The sequence below is a fragment of the Triticum urartu genome, chromosome 7 (genome assembly GCF_003073215.2).
Source record: "Triticum urartu cultivar G1812 chromosome 7, Tu2.1, whole genome shotgun sequence".
NCBI classification, from domain to species: Eukaryota; Viridiplantae; Streptophyta; class Magnoliopsida; order Poales; family Poaceae; genus Triticum; species Triticum urartu.
The window spans coordinates 257874375-257889865 of NC_053028.1; the positions used below are offsets into that span (position 1 = coordinate 257874375).

The 15491-nt window shown below is 45.3% G+C and overlaps 2 protein-coding genes across 2 annotated transcripts; one reads left to right on the forward strand and one right to left on the reverse strand.

Annotated features, from left to right (window-relative positions):
* Positions 1 to 8270: 8270 nt before the first annotated feature.
* On the forward strand, positions 8271 to 9189 carry LOC125521352 (CASP-like protein UU-1). Its single transcript, XM_048686418.1, has 3 exons — positions 8271 to 8529; positions 8683 to 8785; positions 8924 to 9189. The coding sequence occupies exons 1-3, from the start codon at positions 8321 to 8323 to the stop codon at positions 9143 to 9145; spliced, it is 534 nt and encodes a 177-aa protein (XP_048542375.1). The 5' UTR covers positions 8271 to 8320; the 3' UTR covers positions 9146 to 9189.
* A 133-nt stretch (positions 9190 to 9322) lies between these two features.
* LOC125521351 (zinc finger protein CONSTANS-LIKE 14-like) lies at positions 9323 to 13462 on the reverse strand. The gene is made up of 4 exons (XM_048686417.1): positions 12432 to 13462; positions 11021 to 11248; positions 9762 to 10039; positions 9323 to 9667 (listed from the first exon to the last, which is right to left on the reverse strand). The coding sequence occupies exons 1-4, from the start codon at positions 13278 to 13280 to the stop codon at positions 9550 to 9552; spliced, it is 1473 nt and encodes a 490-aa protein (XP_048542374.1). The 5' UTR covers positions 13281 to 13462; the 3' UTR covers positions 9323 to 9549.
* Positions 13463 to 15491: the final 2029 nt, after the last annotated feature.

Genomic DNA, 15491 nt, shown 5'->3' on the forward strand with positions numbered 1-15491 from the left:
ATAAATAATAACTTTATTATTGCCTCTAGGGCATATTTCCTTCAGTCGCCCACTTGCACTAGAGTCAATAATCTAGTTCACATCGCCATGTGATTTAACACCAATAGTTCACATCACCATGTGATTAACACCCATAGTTCACATCGTCATGTGACCAAAACCCAAAGGGTTTACTAGAGTCAGTAATCTAGTTCACATCACTATGTGATTAACACCCAAAGAGTACTAAGGTGTGATCATGTTTTGCTTGTGACAGAAGTTTAGTCTACGGGTCTGCCACATTCAGATCCGTATATATTTTGCAAATTTCTATGTCAACAATGCTCTGCATGGAGCTACTCTAGCCAATTGCTCCCACTTTCAAAATGTATCCAGATTGAGACTTAGAGTCATCTGGATCAGTGTCAAAATTTGCATCGACATAACCCTTTACGATGAACCTTTTGTCACCTCGATAATCGAGAAACATATCCTTATTCCACTGTGGATAATTTTGACCGCTGTCCAGTGATCTACTCCTAGATCACTATTGTACTCCCTTTCTAAGCTCAGTGTAGGGTATACAATAGATCTGGTACACAGCATGGCATACTTTATAGAAACTATGGCTGAGGCATAGGGAATGACTTTCATTCTCTTTCTATCTTCTGCCGTGGTCGGGCTTTGAGTCTTACTCAATTTCACACCTTGTAACACAGGTAAGAACTCTTTCTTTGACTGTTCCATTTTGAACTACTTCAAAATCTTGTCAAGGTATGTACTCATTGAAAAAACTTATCAAGCGTCTTCATCTATCTCTATAGATCTTGATGCTCAATATGTAAGTAGCTTCACCGAGGTCTTTATTTGAAAAACTCCTTTTAAATACTCCTTTATGCTTTCCAGAAAATTCTACATTATTTCCAATCAACAATATGTCATTCACATATATTTATCAGAAATGTTGTAGTGCTCCCACTCACTTTCTTGTAAATACAGGCTTCACCACAAGTCTGTATAAAATTATATGCTTTGATCAACTCGTCAAAGCGTATATTCCAACTATGAGATGCTTGCACCAGTCCATAGATGGATCGCTGGAGCTTGCACATTTTGTTAGAACCTTTAGGATCGACAAAACCTTCTGGTTGCATCATATACAACTCTTCTTTAAGAAATCCATTAAGGAATGTAGTTTTGGCATCCATTTGCCAGATTTCATAAAATGTGGCAATTTTCTAACATGATTCGGACAGACTTAAGCATCGCTACGAGTGAGAAAATCTCATCATAGTCAACACCTTGAACTTTGTCAAAACCTTTTTCGACAAGTCTAGCTTTGTAGATAGTAACACTACTATCATCGTCCGTCTTCCTCTTGAAGATCCATTTATTTTCTATGGCTTGCCGATCATCGGGCAAGTCAACCAAAGTCCACACTTTGTTCTCATACATGGATCCCATCTCAGATTTCATGGCCTCAAGCCATTTCACGGAATCTGGGCTCATCATCGCTTCCTCATAGTTCGTAGGTTCGTCATGGTCAATTAACATGACCTCCAGAACAGGATTACCGTATCACTCTGGTACGGATCTCACTCTGGTTGACCTACGAGGTTCGGTAGTAACTTGATCTGAAGTTACATGATCATCATCATTAGCTTCCTCACTAATTGGTGTAGGAGTCACAGAAACATATTTCTGTGATGAACTACTTTCCAATAAGGGAGCAAGTACAGTTACCTCATCGAGTTCTACTTTCCTCCCACTCACTTCTTTCGAGAGAAACTCCTTCTCTAGAAAGGATCCATTCTCAGCAACAAATATCTTGCCTTCGGATATGTGATAGAAGGTGTACCCAACAGTTAATTTTGGGTATCCTATGAAGATGCACTTCTCCGACTTGGGTTTGAGCTTATCAAGATGAAACTTTTTCACATAAGCATCGCAACCCCAAACTTTAAGAAACGACAGCTTAGGTTTCTTGCTAAACCACAGTTCATACGGTGTCGTCTCAATGGATTTAGATGGTGCCCTTTTTAATGTGAATGCAGCTGTCTCTAATGCATAACCCCAAAACGATAGTGGTAAATCGGAAAGAGACATCATAGATTGCACTATATCAAATAAAGTACGGTTATGACGTTCGGACGCACCATTACGCTGTGGTGTTCCAGGAGGCATGAGTTTGTGAAACTATTCCACATTGTTTTAATTGAAGACCAAACTCGTAACTAAAATATTCGCCTCTGCGATCAGATCGTAGAAACTTTATTTTCTTGTTACGATGATTTTCCACTTCACTCTGAAACTCTTTAAACTTTTCAAATGTTTCAGACTTATGTTTCTTCAAGTAGATATACCCGTATCTGCTCAAATTATCTGCGAAGGTCAGAAAATAATGATACCCGCCACGAGCCTCAACACTCATCGGACCTCATACATTAGTATGTATTATATCCAATAAGTCAGTTGCTCGCTCCATTGTTCTGGAGAATGGAGTCTTAGTCATCTTTGCCCATGAGGCATGGTTCGCAAGCATCAACTGATTCATAATCAAGTGATTCCAAAAGCCCATCAGCATGGATTTTCTTCATGCGCTTTACACCAATATGACCTAAACGGCAGTGCCACAAATAAGTTGCACTATCATTATTACTTTGCATCTTTTGGCTTCAATATTATGAATATGTGTATCACTACGATCGATATTCAACAAACCATTTTCATTGGGTGTATAACCATAGAAGGGTTTTTTCATGTAAACAGAATAACAATTATTCTCTAACTTAAATGAATAACCGTATTGCAATAAACATGATCAAATCATATTCTTGCTCAACGAAAACACCAAATAACACTTATTTAGGTTCAACACTAATCCCGAAAGTATAGGGAGTGTGCGATGATGATCATATCATTCTTGGAACTACTTCCAACACACATCGTTACTTCACCCTTAACTAGTCTCTGTTCATTCTGCAACTCCCGTTTCAAGTTACTACTCTTAGCAACTGAACTAGTATCAAATACCGAGGGGTTGCTATAAACACTAGTAAAGTACACATCAATAACATGTATATCCAATATACCTTTGTTCACTTTGCCATCCTTCTTATCCGCCAAATACTTGGGGTAGTTCCGCTTCCAGTGACTAGTCCCTTTGCAGTAAAATCACTTAGTCTCAGGCTTAGGTCCAGACTTGGGCTTCTTCACTTGAGCAGCAATTTGCTTGTCGTTCTTCTTGAAGTTCCCCTTCTTCCCTTTGCCCTTTTCTTGACACTAGTGGTCTTGTTAACCATCAACACTTGATGCTTTTCTTGATTTCTACCTTCGTCGATTTCAGCATCACGAAGAGCTTGGGAATCGTTTCTGTTATCCCTTGCATATTATAGTTCATCATGAAGTTCTAGCAACTTGGTGATGGTGACTAGAGAACTCTGTTAATCACTATCTTATCTGGAAGATTAACTCCCACTTGATTCAAGTGATTGTAGTACTCAGACAATCTAAGCACATGCTTACTGGTTGAGCTATTCTCCTCCATCTTGTAGGAAAAGTAATGTCAGAGGTCTCATACCTCTCGACACGGGCATGAGTATGAAATACCAATTTCAACTCTTGGAATATCTTATATGCTCTGTGGCGTTCAAAACATTTTTGAGGTCCCGGTTCTAAGCCGTAAAGCATGGTGCACTAAACTATCAAGTAGTTACCATACCGAGCTTTTGTCAAAACGTTCAAAACATCTGCATCTGCTCCTGCAATAGTTCTGTCACCTAGCAGTGCATCAAGGACATAATACTTCTGTGCAGCAATGAGGATAATCCTCAGATCACGGAGCTAGTCCGCATCTTTGCTACTAACATCTTTCAACTTATTTTTCTCTAGGAACATATCAAAAATAAAACAGGGGAGCTGAATGCGAGCTATTGATCTACAACATAGATATGCTAATAGTACCAGGACTAAGTTCATGATAAATTAAAGTTCAATTAATCATATTACTTAAGAACTCCCACTTAGATAGACATCCCTCTAATCATCTAAGTGATCACGTGATCCAAATCAACTAAACCATGTCCGATCATCACGTGAGATGGAGTAGTTTTCAATGGTGAACATCACTATGTTGATCATATCTACTATATGATTCACGCTCGACATTTCGGTCTCAGTGTTCTGAGGCCATATCTGCATATGCCAGGCTCGTCAAGTTTAACCCGAGTATTCTGCGTGTGTAAAACTGTCTTACACCCGTTGTAGATGAACATTGAGCTTATCACACACGATCATCATGTGGTGTCTCGGCACGACGAACTTTGGCAACGGTGCATACTCAGGGGGAACACTTTTACCTTGATATTTAGTAAGGGATCATCTTATAAAGCTACCGCCGAACTAAGCAAAATAAGATGTATAAAAGATAAACATCACATGCAATCATAATATGTGACATGATATGGCCATCATCATCTTGTGCTTTTGATCTTCATCTCCAAAGTACTGTCATGATCTCCATTGTTACCGGCATGACACTATGATCTCCATCATCTTGATCTTTTATCAACGTGTCGTCACATGATTGTCTCACCAGCTATTGCTTTTGCAACTATTGCTAGCGCATAGAGATAAAGTAAAGCAATTACATAGCACTTGCATCTTATGCAAATAAAGAGACAACCATAAGGCTCCTGCCAGTAGCCGATAACTTTAACAAAACATGATCATCTCATACAACAAATTATATTTCATCACGTCTTGACCATATCACATCACAACATGCCCTGCAAAAACAAGTTAGATGTCCTCTACTTTGTTGTTGCAAATTTTACGTGGTTGCTATGGGCTGAGCAAGAACCGTTCTTACCTACGCATCAAAACCACAACGATAGTTTGTCAAGTTAGTGTTGTTTTAACCTTCTCAAGGACCGGGCGTAGCCACACTCGGTTCAACTAAAGTTGGAGAAACTGACACCCGCCAGCCACTTGTGTGCAAAGCACGTCGGTAAAATCAGTCTCACGTAAGCGTAGGCGTAATATCGGTCCGGGCCGCTTCATCTAACAATACCGCCGAACCAAAGCATGACATGCTGGTAAGCAGTATGACTTGTATCGCCCACAACTCACTTGTGTTCTACTCATGAATATAACATCTACACATAAACCTGGCTCGGATGCCACTGTTGGGGAACGTAGTAATTTCAAAAATTTCCTACGCACACACAGGATCATGGTGATGCATAGCAACGAGAGGGGAGAGTGTGTCCACGTACCCTCGTAGACCGAAAGCCGAAGCATTAGCACAACGCAGTTCATGTAGTCGTGCGTCTTCACGATCCGACCGATCCAAGTACCGAACGCACGGCACCTCCGAGTTTAGCACACGTTCAACTCGATGACGTCCCACGAACTCCGATCCAGCAGAGCTTCAAGGGAGAGTTCCTTCAGCACGACGGTGTGATGACGGTGATGATGATGCTACCGACGCAGGGCTTCGCCTAAGCACCGCTACGATATGACCGAGGTGGATTATGGTGGAGGGGGGCACCACACACGGCTAAAAGATCAATGATCAATTTTTGTGTCTCCAAGGGGTGCCCCACTCCCGTATATAAAGGAGTGGAGGAGGGGGAGGGCCGCCCCTCTCTATGGCGCGCCCTAGGGGATTCCTACTCCCACCGGGAGTAGGATTCCCCCTTTCCTAGTAGAACTAGGAGCCCTTCCAAGTAGTAGGAGTAGGAGAGAAGGAAAGGGAAAAGAGAAGAGAAGGAAGGAGGGGGCGCCGCCCCTCCCCCTAGTCCAATTCAGACTAAGCATTGGGGGGCGTGCAGCCTCTCCTCTCTCTTTCCCCTAAAGCCCAATAAGGCCCATATACTCCCCGGCGAACTCTCGTAACTCTCCGGTACTCCGAAAAATATCCGAATCACTCAGAACCTTTCCGATGTCCGAATATAGTCGTCCAATATATCGATCTCTATGTCTCGACCATTTCAAGACTCCTCGTCATGTCCCCGATCTCATCTGGGACTCCGAACTACCTTCGGTACATCAAAACACATAAACTCATAATACAAATCGTCACCGAACATTAAGCATGCGGACCCTACGGGTTCGAGAACTATGTAGACATGACCGAGACACGTCTCCGGTCAATAACCAATAGCGGAACCTGGATGCTCATATTGGCTCCTACATATTCTACGAAGATCTTTATCGGTCAAACCGCATAACAACATACGTTGTTCCCTTTGTCATCGGTATGTTACTTGCCCGAGATTCGATCGTCGGTATCTCAATACCTAGTTCAATCTCGTTACCGGCAAGTCTCTTTACTCGTTCCGTAATACATCATCCCGCAACTAACTCATTAGTTACAATGCTTGCAAGGCTTATAGTGATGTGTATTACCGAGTGGGCCCAGAGATACCTCTCCGATGATCGGAGTGACAAATCCTAATCTCGAAATATGCCAACTCAACAAGTACCTTCGGAGACACCTGTAGAGCACCTTTATAATCACCCAGTTACGTTGTGACATTTGGTAGCACACAAAGTGTTCCTCCAATAAACGGGAGTTGCATAATCTCATAGTCATAGGAACATGTATAAGTCATGAAGAAAGCAATAGCAACATACTAAATGATCAAGTGCTAAGCTAACGGAATGGGTCAAGTCAATCACATCATTCTCCTAATGATGTGATCCCGTTAATCAAATGACAACTCATGTCTATGGTTAGGAAACTTAGCCATCTTTGATTAACGAGCTAGTCAAGTAGAGGCATACTAGTGACACTATGTTTGTCTATGTTTTCACACATGTATTATGTTTCCGGTTAATACAATTCTAGCATGAATAATAAACATTTATCATTAAATAAGGAAATAAATAATAACTTTATTATTGCCTCTAGGGCATATTTCCTTCAATGATAACACTGAAGAAACACTTATGCACCTTTTTGGGGATTGTAACTTTGCCTTGGATTGTTGGAATCAGATTCTACCTAGCAGAGGAAGAGGAATCTCAAGCTTTGATGAAATATGCCTCAGACACAATGAACTGCCCAAAGATTTGGCACTTGACATTATTATTGCTGGATGTTGGAGCATTTGGTCTGTTAGAAATGATAAGATCTTCAGGAAGACACTATCTACGGTTCATGCTTCAAAAAAAATGTTGACCCGGCGTTGGGACAAGTGATATGCGAATTGCAAATAGAAATCAGGAGATATATGACATGGTGGTTGTCATTGTGGTGGATTATACCTGTTTTTGCTTATTTTAGTGTTTCTTTGACCCTGTTTGCTACTTTTATGACTAGTTATGTAGAGGAGACTACACAACACAACAGATAGAAATTCACAAGTATAGAATTCCGAATAAAAGCTATACACTATCCCGAGAGAAACCACGCCTTCTCTTTCCTCCTCCACAAGAAAAAAATCTCATGCTTTCCTCTTCCTTCCGTCGGCACCGTCGTCGGTCCGTCTCATCTCCGTTGTCCTATGTGTCATGGAGGTGTGGAGGACCTCTCCCCTCGCCGGCGGGAGGGACCCCGTTCCCGTTTTTGTTAGGTTCCAAGTCTTGGTTGGGGCTATGTAGCAGCAACGATGTCCCCCGGTAGTAATAATGTCTTCCACATTCTATCCACGCCCCGATGGTGCATCTATCATCGGAGGGCATGTGAAGGTGTCTCCGTCAGATCTCGCGGGATTCGATCGGTGCTGGTCTTCACTGGATATGTTTGGATCCGATCTTCATTCGTCTTTGTTTGGGTGTTTACATGTATGATCCTTCCGATATACGAATTTCTTCATTGGTGATGGTTGTTGCTCTGGTGCGCTGATCCTATGAGGGTCTCAGCACGACGACTTCCTGGCTGTCTATTACAACAAGGTTTGCCCAGCTTCGACGCGAAGGGCGATGACGGCAGTGTGCCTTCTGATTGCTCCAGTGTTTGTAGTCGTCGCGAGGTGATCCACGGAACTGGTTGTAATTTTTATTACCTGTGGTGTTCTTTGTACTCCCATGATGAAATATGAATAGATTGGAAGTTACTCGCTAAAAAAAAAAGAATTCCGAATAAAAAATCAGGAGATATTTGCATCTTGGCATTTGAATTCAGTTTGTTCTGAATGAAGCTGGAGAAGGTACGTAGATTGAATGGGAGTCGTACCTCCGGTGGACTCATTTGGATTAGGTTACGGGCAAGTCTCCCCAGACATTTGCAAAGAAGCATCCTCTGTCCATATATAGATTCAACCATAATTCCTCCAAGCCTTCTCTTTGTCCGATCGGTTTTTCATCCGGCGCGCGTGGGCTGACACCGCCGCATATGACTCGTCGCGCCTCCGTCGCCATGGTGGAACTGGAGTCGCAGGACGCGGCGACGATGAATGTGGCCTCCGCGAAGCACGTCACGGCCACCGTGGCGCTGCGTGTCGGGGCCGCCGTCGCGTCGCTGGCCGCCGCCGTCCTCGTCGTCACCAACCGGCAGGAGCGCTGGGGGGTGGAGGTCAACTTCACCATGTTCGACGTCTGGGTGTACGTACCATCGCCAATCTCTCGCCATGCAGCTAGCGCATGCTCCTTCCTTCGTTCACTCGTTAGTTAGATCGATCGGTCTTGATCTCCCGTGTGCTTCTGCAACCAGCGAATCGAGCGTGTCTGATCGGTTCTTGTTTCGTGGGTGAGCAGGGCATTCGTGGCGACCAACTTCTTCTGCACAGCATACTCGCTGCTGACGGCCATCTTCGTCAAGAAGCTCATCGGCAAGCGCTGGCTGCACACCGTGGACCAGGTAACGTTACGTACGGCAAGAAGGAAAAAAATTCCATCTAAGCTAGTATAGATCATACGTCCATGCATCTGTGTTCGTGTACCCTCATCGATCTCGACCGACGGACGGCATCGTCGTTGTCTGCTTTGTTGCGTGCAGCTGGTGGTGAACCTACTGACGGCGGCAACGGCGGGCGCAGGGGCCATCGGGTCGGTGGCCATGTGGGGGAACAAGACCAGCGGGTGGTACGCGGTGTGCCGCCTCTACCGGAGGTACTGCGACGTCGGCGCCGTCGCGCTCGCGCTCTCCTTTGCCGCCTTCCTCTCTCTCGGCAGTGCCTGCGCACTCTCCCGTTACCCCAGGGCGCCGGCCAGGCACTGACCAATCACTTAGGAGCAATAGCAGCACCTTGATATGTTCAAGTTCTTATCATCAGATCATGTAAAGAGTTCTTAGGAGTACATTGTTTGTCGTTTTGGATCTCAATTACTACGTAGTTGGTAGGTTAAGCAGCGGTATCCATTCATGAAATCATGAGCATGGAAGATGAGACGCATATATGCACCGTATATGCCATTGTGTAAAATTAAGCTGGCTATTTATGTGTTCTGAGGAGAAAAGGAGAGGTCTCTTACAAAAGAAACACACCGTGAATATGATCCTCTGGATCACGATGCTGAAAACGACGACGACACAAAAAATAGCTGAGCAATGCACGGCATCATGCGTAGGTGCGGCGCAGGATGTCATCTCCGTGCTGCGAGCAAGGAAGAAGGCTAGCTCGCTCATCCGCCATTGCTGCCGGCATTGAGCGCTTCATTCGACTTGACAAAACGGCCTTTCACCCGCTTCCGGGTATCCGCCCTCAGCTTCCGGGACTCATACCGGATGTGCTTCTCGTACCTGCAGGGAGCACCAGAAACGCATGAGAAAATTACAACCGTCTATGAGGAGTGATGAAGACAGGTTATCTATCTGTTCATCGGTTCATTCATGCCTGCGATTCTTCCTCTTCTCTTTGTACCGCTGCATCGCGCTGTCCCTGTTTAGCGCGAGCGTCTCGCTGTCGATCCTTGCGGCAGGCCTCTCGGGTCCAGTCGGGACGATTGTTTGATCACCAAAGGAGATCTCCCTAGCGGGAGCTGCTCCTCTGTCATGGGAAGAGCTCCCCAAGGCCCCTCCTGAAGCAGGCACATGGCTGCCGGAGGTTGTTGGGCCATCCATCGTCGAGGTGCATGAGCTTACCTTCATTCGCTTGTTGCTCGCCGTGCTAACCTGCAAAGGTAAAAGATGACAAGAACTATATCAACAAACGTACCACAATTGCAAGAGCAGACACAGAAATTTTCGCTGATGGAGACTCTACTTCTCTACAATGATGCAAAACAAATAACACGTGGTGGGCCTTTACATACAGCGAATTATCAGGGCTGACAAAATTGCCCCTTGATGTTTCGCAAAGAAACAAGATGACCCATGAATTGGTGGACCAAAGGAGCATGGAACAAGGATCTGTATGGTGGCCTATAACTATCACCGCGATTGAGAGCACCTAAAGCCTTCACACTAAATGGGACCATATAGCCAACTTTCACAAGAACAGCCACTTCAAAGATAAGATGTTTGCCCCCCAAAAAAGAAGATAAGACTGAATTAGGAACACAGCAGCCTGAATGCACTCAAGAGAAAGTGGCACATCAACATCAGCGAAAGATCTGTTACATTGTCAACTGGAAAGTTAATAGCCAAGAGGAACGACAGTGCGCGGATGGGATGTCAGTATCCCCATGAATATGCACATTTTCAGCAGGTTCAGGTCGAGCAGTTCCTTTCAGTATCTTGTCAACATTGAATTTTGATCAACGGCTACTAAAATTACCCTTAACTAATTGCCTGGTATCTGAATTATCTAATGCACGTGGCTTTTATCCCTGTTGCTTACAAAGGAATAAAAGCCAATAACCGCTGAATGCAAACTAGAGGACTCCTTGTATTTGTAAACAAGGCGTATCCTAGTAGAGCAGTCATGTTTAGACTTTGCTGCTAGGTATGAGGTTATAGCACTGTGTACAAAATATTAAAAATTTGCATGATGCATGTGAGATCTTGTCGATGCAAATGCACGGGCTATTAACACCATTGTGGCGTGTCGCCTTATGCACTTTATGCCGGGGACTTTTTTTTCAAAAAGAGGGTGAACACCCTTGGCCTCTGCATACTGAATGTAGTGGATAGACATAGGGGGGAATAACTTACATTTTTTGATGGCACTTGGCAAATATTTGTTGACATTATATCTTCAGCAGCTGCACCATATCCTGAGTCATAAATATCTTCCAGATCTTTCGTTGTTCCACAAGAAATCTCCTTGAGCATGTCACTGTAACTCTTGATCATAAAGCCTCCATTGTTTGAACCAAATCCAATCTCATGTGCAGTCTTTTCATTGTGGTTCCTTGATCTTCCTAAATTGAAATCCCATATCTGCAGATAGCAAGTAGTGAACTGTCAGGGCTTTCCACAATAAGCACATTCCAGAAAAATATTGACGAAAGTCAGAAGATTTTGAAGCATATCCAATTATAAGGAAGTGATTCCTACAAACCTATCCTTTTGCCGATGCAAACTCTACAAGCAAACACAGGCATACCGAATACTATTATCGGGTGAATGAAAACTGTATAGATAGCAATGTCGATGTAGTCAGCAGATTGAATAAATACTGTTTGCCATCAGGCGATGTATTCCATGTTCAAAAAGTCAAATACTCAAAAGAATCTAGTAACGTGCCAAATCATACAAAGTACACTTCTTCATATCGCGATAGCAACACGCCAACACCAGCTCAGAAATTCCAGTCTAATTTGCACTGTTGGTAGAGGAGAATATACCATTCATTATCAGCCAACCTGCGCATTCAGTGTCCTAAAACAACCCGGTCCATGAGCCTCCATGGCAACTGCATTCTACTCCCCTTTCAAGTTGAAAGACCCGTGCCATAAATGGTGAGGGAATAAAGGGCAAATTTATCTCTACTCAAAACTAGTGAAACCAATCACTTCTCTGGCTGACAAAATCTAGGACAAAATTAGAGCGAATAAAGGGCAAATTTATCTCTACTCAAAACTAGTGAAACCAATCATTTCTCTGGCTGACAAAATCTAGGACAAAACTAGAGCCTGATAGTCCGTGAGAACCACAGGAGAGGAGACCCTCAGGTCACGTACAAAGAAATGGACGCTAAACTCTGATAACTTTGGAACCGGCACCTTGTTATTCATCTGAACGCCAATAGGTTTTCCATGACCTACCAGAGATCATGAATTCATGATTGCATTCCATGATCTGAATGATCAATGGATTAACCGGGAACTGCACAAAGTAGCAACGACCATGTAGCCTTCAAAAACCTGTTTGATGATCTATTGTTGTTTGCTCAGAAAATTAAGATCAGAACATTTCTCGTGTGACCGAGTAGTGTTACAAAACATGTGATGTTAATGTGTGTTTGGCTACCACGATGCGGCTACCTGAAGGCAATGCAACTAATTTAGTCATTCATTAAGACGCCAACAAAACATTTTATTAGTACAATTGACATGTAAATTGTCTGAACACCAACAATTGATTTATTTGTTTGCATAATATTATTCTCATGTTTTTTTACCTGGGTGGGTGGCACTGATGAGGGTGGGGCGAACTCCCATCGAAGTTGCTCTTCGTCGTCGTCACGGAGGCGGTCGTTGCCGATAAGCTCGGCGCAGTGAGCTGACGGCATCATCAGCAGGGACGTGTACGGACACGGTACCTCCGGAGCAGGAGGCAGCGGTGGGGGAGCCTGCTTGTCAGGCAAGCGCCCGCTAGCCCCGGCGGAGGACCGGCGAGGAGTCCTGGGGCTCAGATCCGAGTACCCCTGCGGCTGCGATGTCTCCGTCTCTCGCCGCGCCATCTCGGCGAGCTGGTGGCACAGCGCTTCCCCCTTGAGGGGCCGGCCGCCGCCTGCCGAGACGGCCACCTCCGGCGGGTTGCAGGGCACGTAGAGGTCGCGCATCTCGGGGTCAACCAGCATGGAGTAGTCCAAGGAAGAGAAGAAGAAGGCATCCTCATCCTCTTGGTCGCCGCCGCCGCCGCCGAGGCCGCAACCGAACGCGGCGGCGGCGCCGGCGCCAGGGAGGAGGTCGACGCCCCACGAGGCGGCGAGCTCGGACGCGGCGGGGCAGCCCGCGAAGCCCTCCACGGGCACGCGCGCCGCGCCCTCGCACCCGCCGTCGCAGTCGGCGCAGAGGAAGGCCGGCTCGCCTCCCCCGGCCGCCACGCGCGCCGCGGCCGGGCGGGCCGCGCAGCCGGCGCAGAGCGGCGCGCGCACGTGCTTCCGCGAGAGCGCGTTGGCGGCGTGCACGTGGCGGTCGCACGCCACGCAGAGCCGCGCCGCGTCGGCCCGGCAGTGCAGCGCCGCCGCCGCCTCCCCGCAGTAGTCGCACGGCCAGTGCTGCCTCGTCCCCACGCTGTCCTTCATGGCCAGCGTCCGGCACGCCACACCACACCACCCGAGCCGAGGAGAGAAGCCCGCGATGCCGGAGGGAGGAAGGGGGTCGGCGGAGGTGGGTCAAAAGGCGGGAGAGCGAGAGGGTGTGCCGCTTCTTATCGCCGCGCGCTTTAGCTTATGCAATCCGAAGCGGGGCTGCGACTGCGAGGGTATGGGAGAAAGCGAGGGAGAGGAGGAGGAGGAGGAGGAGGCCCATCCGCTGCGCCGTGCCGAACACCGATGGCACGGCATTCTCTTTCCACGTGCCGCCCCATGATTTCGCTGAGGTGGCGGGGCCGCGGACGTGGGACCCGTTAGGCAGTGAGTTAGCGGTGTCGGAAAATATCTAGCGGAGCTCGCTGAGGTGGCGGGCTGGGGAGGGGGCTGGGACGCTGACACGGTGGGACATGGGTAGTGGGTCTCGATGCGGTGCAAAGAAGTATACGTAGGACTCCTAAACTGCTGAGAAAAATCACGATTTTATTTTCGGGAGAAAATGACGATTAAAGCAAGCTCGCACATGGAGCTTATGATCTCGAGCTCACGTGCAGCCTTATGAGTAGTAAAAAAAACTCTGAATGTTTTTGATAACAAATACTCCTGCTAGTATTGTTGAATATTCTATGTAGTGCAAATGTTCGTGAAAAATAACATTAGGAATGTTTTTCCTTCATTAAAATTTGCATGTACTCCCTTCATTAAAATTTGAAAAACAAATTTGGGACAAGTTTTTTCGGACGGAGGGAGTATGTAGGAGTTGAACATTCAACAATATTTATTGTATTTCCTAAAAAATTATTTGTTGTAAAGAAGTTCAGAATTTTTTTTGGCCTGCAAAAAAAGTTTAGAATTTCTAAAAAAAATACCTTTTTTACGATCAGAAAAGCACATTCGTGCATGCTTTTTTTTAAGACTTGTAAAATGGTAACTTGATGCTGAGGAGCAGTAAAGATAAATCAGAAGAAAATAATATGTTTTCTCTTTATTAAGAAATGGTCTTTTCGAAATAATATCTCATCATATATGTAGAAATGTCTAGTTACTAGTAAGACTAAGAGATAATTAATTGTTCATCATATTGTTATTGTTATCTCTAGATTGCATGGCAAGTTTAAGATATGACCTTATTAAGCACTATATATACATGCCATAATATGCATGTTAAGCTACTGCGGCTCGTCGTTTTCTTCAAACAATTGAGCAGATGTGCCTTATTTGCAGCCTCGAAAAATCGCTTTGGAGTGTGCTTCATAATTTGTAGAGGTTGTGAAGGTTGTGCGCAAACAGAGAGTCCCATGACTCAAATTCGATATTTTGCGGATCCATCCATCAATGTCTATGTTTGTTCTGCACATAAAGAAATTAGACATTGCATTGATAATTATATTGTGTCATTGAACATCACATGGAAATCGAAATTGACCTGGACCGACAAATAAAAATTGAACTAGAATGACTAATCAAAATTAACAGAGCAACTTGAAACATGATGTTATTCCATTAGATTCCTCCTCTGTTTGGAAGTGTCCTCACGTTAGGACGAGGCTTCAAGTGCTTCCACATGTGCTTTGATGTGGTCGAGGTACCATTGGGCTTCTTGGATGCGGGCGAGGGACACGGTCTTGTAGCCATAGTGACTGTGGCTTCTACTTCTTCCAAGATGTCTTCCATCACACAGGAGAAATACCAGCAGGGAGCAGGGAGACGATTGGCCCCAACGCCTAATTCAGTCTCTCGGAACACGGTGGCTTGGACCCACTCATAGTAATTCTTGGAACTTTCGTTCGATGCGCTCCTCTTCGATCTCGTTGAGGAAGGTCCATGAGGAGGGTCTAAGCGCGACATATCACAAGCAAGGTGTAGGGTAATATAGTCAGTAGGAAAGGGAAAGATGATTCAATGTGGCGGCGAGTGGAGAGTATCAATTTATATAGTCGCGCTTTGGCAGAAAAATGACCTGAAAAGGGCGCACTCTGGCGAGAAACAAGGCAAGGAAGGCGTGCCGATAGGCAACAACCATTAATGGGTGCTTTTACTGGTGGAAACCGGTACCATGGGAGTCGTACGAACGACTGACATTGGCAGGAGAGCAAGAAAATGGATGAACTTTCACCCTTGTGTGTGACGGTTTGATATGGAGTGCGCTCCATATCATCGTCCCCATTCTAAAAATATGAAGACTCCCACCCACTATTTGGAGCT